At 38.0% G+C, this 7,802-nt stretch overlaps 1 protein-coding gene across 1 annotated transcript; it reads right to left on the reverse strand.

Moving 5' to 3' along the window:
- Nucleotides 1–3,408: 3,408 nt before the first annotated feature.
- LOC147850465 (dihydroflavonol 4-reductase-like) lies at nucleotides 3,409–6,709 on the reverse strand. Its single transcript, XM_087336411.1, has 6 exons — nucleotides 6,322–6,709; nucleotides 5,864–6,036; nucleotides 4,940–5,140; nucleotides 4,300–4,459; nucleotides 3,934–4,126; nucleotides 3,409–3,811 (listed from the first exon to the last, which is right to left on the reverse strand). Exons 1-6 carry the CDS (start codon nucleotides 6,434–6,436, stop codon nucleotides 3,673–3,675), a joined length of 981 nt encoding a protein of 326 aa, XP_087192537.1. The 5' UTR covers nucleotides 6,437–6,709; the 3' UTR covers nucleotides 3,409–3,672.
- Between the last annotated feature and the right edge of the window lie 1,093 nt (nucleotides 6,710–7,802).

The following is a 7,802-nucleotide window of genomic DNA, read 5'->3' on the forward strand; positions in this document are numbered from 1 at the left end:
AAAGGCAAAGTCAACAAGGTGTGCGCCAAAAACGACAAAGCCGATCCACTCGACACACCCAAAGCCAAAGGGAAAAACAGGCCTAAGTCGACTAAGTCTTCTACCTCCATGTCAACTAATCTCGAAGAAGAGGAGGATGCCATAACATCACCGAAATCCTACTACAGGGGTGTGCCATCTAATAGGACTCCTGAAGACGGTTCAAGTAATACCAATCAACCGGTCGGGCCGACTGAAGAGTTTGAACAAACAAAATCAGCACTTAGGAGATCCAAATGAGTCAGAAGGACTATAGAGTTTTATCAACCGGGCCTCCACTACGTCAACTACACGGATGCAGGCGCACCAAGTACTTACGAAGAAGCTATAGCCACACCAGACGCTGATACATGGCTATAAGCCATGCAATCTGAGATGGACTCGATTCAACAGAATCACACATGGGAGCTAGTCGAATCACCAGCTGGAAGGAAGACATTAACTTGCAAATGGGTTTTTCGATACAAATATATATCTGACTTAGAGAAACCCAAATACAAAGCTCGACTCATCACGAAAGGGTTCAAACAAGAACATGGGCTCGACTACGATGAGATATTCTCACCAATAGTCAAGATGACAACCCTCCGACTCCTACTAGGAGTTGTGGCGACAAAAGGCCTAGAGCTTGAACAGATGGACGTAAAGACGACATTTCTACATGGAGATTTGGAAGAAGACATCTACATGTCTCAACTGGTAGGCTTCACGGAGACGGGGGAGAAAAGTCACCTCATATGTCGACTGAAGAAAAGCCTCTATGGCTTGAAACAAGCGTCGAGGATGTAGTACCTGAAGTTCGACTCCTACATTAGGCAACTTGGATACCACCGATCTGACTCTAACCCATGTATGTACATTCGACAACTGACCGACGAGTCTAGGATTTATCTGATCCTATATGTCGACGACATGCTGATTGCAAGTAGCAATCAAACGGAAATAAGGAAGTTAAAGCGGAATCTTCAGGACATGTTCACAATGAAGGAATTCGGACAAGCCCAACACATAATGGGAATGAGGATCGAGCGAAATCGGACGACTAAGACTCTCCGACTCTCCCAGACTGTGCGACTATATCAGGAAGGTGTTGAAGCGCTGCAACATGGAGAATACAAAGCCAACATCAACACCGCTTCCGACGTCGATCCGATTATCGGACAAAGACTCTCCTTCAATGGACAAGGAGAGAGAGCTTAATGGAAAGATGCCCTATGCATCGGCCGTAGGAAGTATCATGTACGCAATGGTGGTGACCCGACCTAACCCGACCTAGCCTATGCCATAGGGGTGGTTAGCCGGTGCATGTCAAATCCAGGACGAAAGCATTGGGAGGCTGTCAAGCACATCTTCAGGTACCTAAGAGGGACCAAAGATACACAACTGACTTTCAGTTTGACAACCTCAAATGAAGTCGAAGGCTACACTGACTCCGCCTATGCCGGTAATACAAACAATCGAAAGTCAACATCTGGGTATATCTTCACCTATGGTGGTGGTGCTATATCATGGAGGTCAAAGCTTCAAGAGTGCACGACCCTGCGGACCACAGAGGTTGATCATCCCATGCTTGCTTTGAGGTTAAACAACCTTTCCTTTTTCCTTTATTGCATTTGGAAGTATTGTCTTTTCTTTCTCCTCACTACGTTTTTATATTTGTGCCAAGCCATGACCCGTTCACTTTCCCCTTTCACAAACTTATATAGTTTGAGATATATCTTATATAATTTGTAATGGGAAATGTAAGATATATCTCAAACTATATATCTTTCAAATGTTTTAAACTTCTTTTGCATATAATGTAACTTTATTGTAACAAGGTGGAATGCTATATCTTATTTCCTCTTTCACTTTACCACATTTGTTGATAGAGTGTGAGAGTGTAAGATCCAAGGCTTATGGACCAAGTTTGAAGATAAAGCACCAATCTTAAATGCATCCACCATGAACAAACCACATGCCTTCATTAGTACATAATCTATTACACTTCCTCTACATGAGGCTAGTAAACATTTGAGCACATTTGTTAAATGAAAAACATTGTTAGCATTTAAGACAATCAAGTTTGTGCAGTCAAGAATATGTATAAGAATCCTTTCATCACAATACAATCCTTTGAGTCACACAATAGACAAGGATCCACTATATTTTCTTTCGATATCTCTATATTTGGTATTTTCCAACTCTAGCATTATAAGTCTCCCATAATCAACACGTTACCAAGCTTCTAAAAAACAAGTATCTCTTGACATAAACCTAAAAGGATCATTAACAATCGGCAACAGTTTGGTTCGGTTCGAGGGTGTCCAAACCGAACTATTTAAAAAATTTGAAACCTAAACAGAACCGAACTAAACCGAACCACGAAACCGTTTAAACTGAACCGTTAGGTAAATATCCAAACCATTAAACCGCTAATACCGCGGTTTCGTGGTTCGGTTTTGGTTTTTAACTTAGGTCAAAATTTAAAACTTAAAAATTTTCATTATTTCAATTTTCAAATTTTCAAATATTTAAAGATTTTTCCTAAAATGTGAGAATTAGGATTAAAATGAAAAGGTTGTTTAAAAAATAATAAATTCAAAATTCAAAAGATTTAAAAGCCATCAAACCGTTAAAAAAAACTTGAGCATGAACCAAACCGTTGCCAATTGTTAAGGATCATCATGTTCCAAACCAAATCTAGTATAATGGTTTAACTCTTTATGAGGAATCCCACATGTGCCTAAGTAGAGATTCTATTCTCCCAAATTAATCTCTATTCATACATATTGCTTATAATCATCATACTTACATAATCTTATATAATGATCTAATCTCTCATAGTAAATATATGCTATCCCTGCACATCTAATATTCCCTTTAGAGTGAGGCCATATCGATTTATAAGGTAGCCATCTCTCTTAGGTATGTGTTTTGCATCATACTCCCAAGTTTCAACCAAAAATAAAAAATCAATAACCTGTGCTACATCCCTTAGTCCCCATGGATATCCTCTACAATTCCAAAACATGAATTTTTTAAATTGAGGTATTTGTAGTCCCATGGGTCATCACTTGCTATGCTATGGATTTTGAATTCCTTTCTTAGATACATATTCTTGCGTTCTACGCTCTTGATCTTTTAGATTTCAATCCTCCAATATAAAGATGATAACCTTTTCTTACCAACCTTATGTGTGGTGTATATGTTAGTAACATTTCAAACAAGAAAACGACACTCAAAGAATTTTGTAATATTCTCCACAAGTGAAAGCACATTCTTTGATTCATTCTCTGACATGCCTCTAATAACATTATTCTTTCTTCTTTCAATTTCATGTTCCTCTTTTGCATCTTCGCCATTTGTAGTGTTAAAATTAATTGCAATATTTTCACGTAGCGGGTGCTTCAACCTTGCAATATTTATGGACATAGACACATAAAGCAAGTGCACATGGATATTATGTGCATACACGGTAATAATAATTGATTTTGTGTTTATTTGTAATAGCTTGTTCCTATTGCCAACAAATGAGTTAAATAAAGAAAAGGCATCCTTCTTTCATGGTCTCGTTTTTAGTGAGAGAGGATTGTTAATTTTCAGCTAGGTTCATGGTGTTTGCAGTTCAAAACCCTCCGAGCACAAGGATATTCAAAGAAGCCCTTTCGCTCTACAACATTGGATGGCACCATCGAACATGTCTTCGAGCGTATGTTCATATTCAAAACCAAGGTTTTTAAGCTTAGACGAATCAAAATAATGTCGCAATGCCTCTCTCGAATATGCCAAGCTACAAACAAATCAAAAAGATAAAAAAAGAGAGTAAAATCCACGATCGTATGAACATAAAAAATAAACAAGAAAGACAAAAAATAAAGTTTTAAATAAATGTTAAAACACATTTGCAATTACTCTGTTGGGATTTTGAACTCGGGATATCGTTTGGTGATAAGATTCACCAAATCTTCAACGGATGCATGTATTGAAGAGCATATGTAGCGACCCTTTGCCGTTGGGTGCTCATACAAAAAGATAAAAGCCCGCATCGCATCGTCTATGTGGAGGTACGATATGAGTTGGAGGAATAGTAAATGGAAATACTCCCCTAAAGAATGACCACGTAAATTACATCTTCGTTCATGGCGCATTTTATGTATGTGTAAGAACTTTAAAGAACAATGTGGAGAAAATACTTACTTTTTGCCTTCAACACCTCAAAAATGGACAACAATTTGAAGCCTGAAGTACATAGAGAAAAGTTTATTCGGACAATTTTACCTGTGATAAGGGCCAAGGAATCGTTTACACTCTTCGGGGTCCTCGAGAGCAAGAATGGCCCACTCACGAGGGACGCATTGATAATAACCAAATCCATATTGTGGTCTTGTGCGAATTGAATGGCCGCTTTATCTCCGAGAGTTTTCGCCACAATGTATGGCTAGAGAAAACTCCATCACATTCAGTAAAAACACACACACACATAGACACAAATGGGACTTCTTTCATATTTACCAAACTAGAAATATACATGGAACTCAACAAATCAAGAACATGTCATTTCAATTGCTAAGCCTAAAACTACTGAATTCAATTAGGAATCCACTGAAATCAACTAATCAATTACTTCTTAAACCCTAAATCCCCAAGGGGCTAAAGCAATAAAAGCCCACTCAAACCACTCATGGACTTCAAAATAATCAGATATTGATTCGAGACTCTTAAATTCATAACTGGTACATCCAAGTAATACATGGAATTCAACAAACAAGCTAAATGGATCTCCTAAAACCGCCTAACCCAGAAAATCCTAAAGCTTCCTAAGCATTATAACTTCAAATCCTGTACAACCTTGGACCCACTACTCAAGCACTAGATTATTTATTTCATGTTGAGAAAACTGGCATATATGAGTGCTTACCCAGCCAGGGATCTTGCTCTTAGTTACAAAGTCGACATCGGTCCAACAAGTCTCATCATATACTTTATCCGCTACGTCCTTGCCCCCAAATCGAATGGCGGATATGGAAGAAACGTGGACAACACGCTTTACCGATGGTGATTTGATACAAGCCCTGAACACATTAAGAATACCTTGGACGGATGGATCGATAACATCCCTCTACAAGAAAGTTAACACATAAATGTCATATGGTGTATGATCTCGAAACGCTTAATCGATTAGTAAAAAGAATGGTTAAATAAAGTAAATCGGGTCCTTCATTCAATTGATTTATTGCAGAACACAAGATGAGTGCTCAAAAATCTAGTTTATTGATGGAATGAATGGTTGAATCTGAGTCCAGGAACATCATACAAATGAGAATGTGCATCTATTAGTGAAATAAATACTGAATCACGGCCAAGGGCATTATAAGAATAAAAACCTTAAAATCTACCAATCATAATCAAGCCTGAAAAACAAAACATGAATCAAAACCTCAAATCTATTGATCAGATCAATAGTTTAATAAAGGATGATTACATTGCATGAAAAAAGGAAAACCTATAGTTCAATTCAGCCCAAAACATAAATTCTTATGTCATCCATCAGAAAATGGCCAAATCAACGAGTCCACGATCACCACCATATAGATATAATTTTAGTCCACCAATCCAATGATGGATACAAATCTCCCTTTTACAATCAAATTAACAAACCGATCAAACAAGCAGATGAATAAAAATCTTAATCTATCAAGCAACTAAAAGAAATGAGTGAATCAACAGCTTAATCGAACAACCCAAGGCATGGATGAAAATCTTAATCTATTGGTCGAGAACGTAATATATCAATCAAATGAATGAATCATTAAAGCTAGCCTGAGAACATGTTAGGAGCAACCTGTGGATCTTCAGGATATAAACACATGGGGCCTGCCAAATGGAAGACACCATTGCAACCCTTAACATGCTCATCAAAGTCTCCTTCCACAAGAAGATCGGCTTTCACAATCTCCAATCGTTGAGCCAATGCTGGATCAATTTCTAACAAAGGTTGCAGATCTTGCTTATCCTCTGCCATTATTAAAAACCAAAAAGAAATGGCCCAACATTGTTACAATTATTGCTATTCCGAAAATCTTTTTTTCCTTTTTCTTTACTGAATTCTGGCCAAATTGACAACATGGTTATATTCATTGGATAAAAAAAAAAATTAGAAAAAAATGGTAGCAGAAGACAAGATGCCCTGATGAATTTAATTATGTACCTCACACAAGCGCAGGATGAAATTTTTTTTATACAAAGAAACATAAAGATATATTATGAAGAGAAGAGAAGATAGGAGAAATATAAGTGGACCTGGGTTCAATACCGAAGCTCGGACTCGGTATCCTCTTTCGAGGAGCCGCAAGACGAGCATTGACCCGAGATAACCCGAGCTACCAGTCACCAACACTGTGCTGTGTGCTGCCATGGAGACCTTCCTCAAACCCCCCAAAAAACCCTAATCCTGGAAGGAAGCCCTATACCCAAAACCCTAATCCACGAGCAAAAATAAATAAAAAAGGCCAAAAACCCTAATCCTGGAAGGAAGCCCTATACCCAAAAACCCTAATCCTAGAGCATAAAAAAAAAAGCCCAAAAAACCCTAATCCTGGAAGGAAGCTCTATATCCAAAAACCCTAATCCTAGACCATAAAAACAAGCCCAAAAACCCTGGTTTTATTAAATCCCTAGACACACACACACACAGAGAGAGCAAGTTACATGTGTTGTATGAAGGAAATGGAGGGCTCGTCATTATTCGACATCATGAGGTTCATAAATGCGAAGAAACTCGAAAAACAAAAGTATAAAAAAACAAAATTAACAAAAAAAAAAAAAAAAAAAAAAAAACAGTAGAAAAAAGAAGAAGAATAAGAGACAGAAAATCTGTTAAATTAAAATTGTCGGTGGTAGTTCTTCTATTCTTTTTTATTTCTCTCTCTCTCTCTCTCTCTCTCTTTCATTTTCTTTCCTAGTGTCTTAGAAATCTCATTCTATCTTCTCTTTTTATATATTTGTGCTTGGACTGGACGGCCCTGATCATCCGAGATTCCTCCCTAGACGAGATCAGGGCCGTCCAAGCCCTAGATTCACTCACTCCTCCTTCACATTTATGAGCTCCATGATGTCTCAATAGAAACGAGTGTTTCATGCTCTCTCAGTACGGAGAGTACTAAGAGAGTAATGTGTTGAGAGAGTAATGTGTGAGATGGGGATGGGAAGAGAGAGAGAGAGAGAGAGATTAACTTCTTCTGAGGCCAAAATTGGCCCACAACACAATTGGCCCACGAGACAATTAGTTTTAAATTGGCCCTAATGTGAGATGGGGATGGGAAGAGAGAGAGAGAGAGAGAGATTAACTACTTCCGAGGCCAATGGCCCACAAGACAATTAATTTTAAATTGACCGCACGAGACAATTGGTTTAAAATTGGCCCACGACACAATTGGCACATGAGACAATTGGTTTAAAATTGGCCTCATGAGACAATTGGTTTACAACAAAATATGATATATATTTATTTATTTATTTATTTTTTTCAATCCTCAAAAATACAACAAATAAAAAATAGAACTTAACACTAAAAGAGTTTTAAGTATTGTATAAAATGTGTTATGGTGTAAACATATTCGAGGAGGTCTGGTTTCATTTCCATCCAAGCCTCTTCGAAAAGAAGTGGGACGTCAAAGGGTCTCGGTGCAGAAGGTTACCCCCCAACCATGGCTTCTAGGCGGTCGAGTTCACATTTCCTTATTTTCTTAATTGCTTTAAAACCCGACATCCGAGGGCATTTG

This window comes from Azolla caroliniana, unplaced genomic scaffold (assembly GCF_043228905.1).
Source record: "Azolla caroliniana isolate FFs.n. ecotype wild unplaced genomic scaffold, voAzoCaro1.0.p SCAF_21, whole genome shotgun sequence".
In the NCBI taxonomy this organism is placed as follows: domain Eukaryota; kingdom Viridiplantae; phylum Streptophyta; class Polypodiopsida; order Salviniales; family Salviniaceae; genus Azolla; species Azolla caroliniana.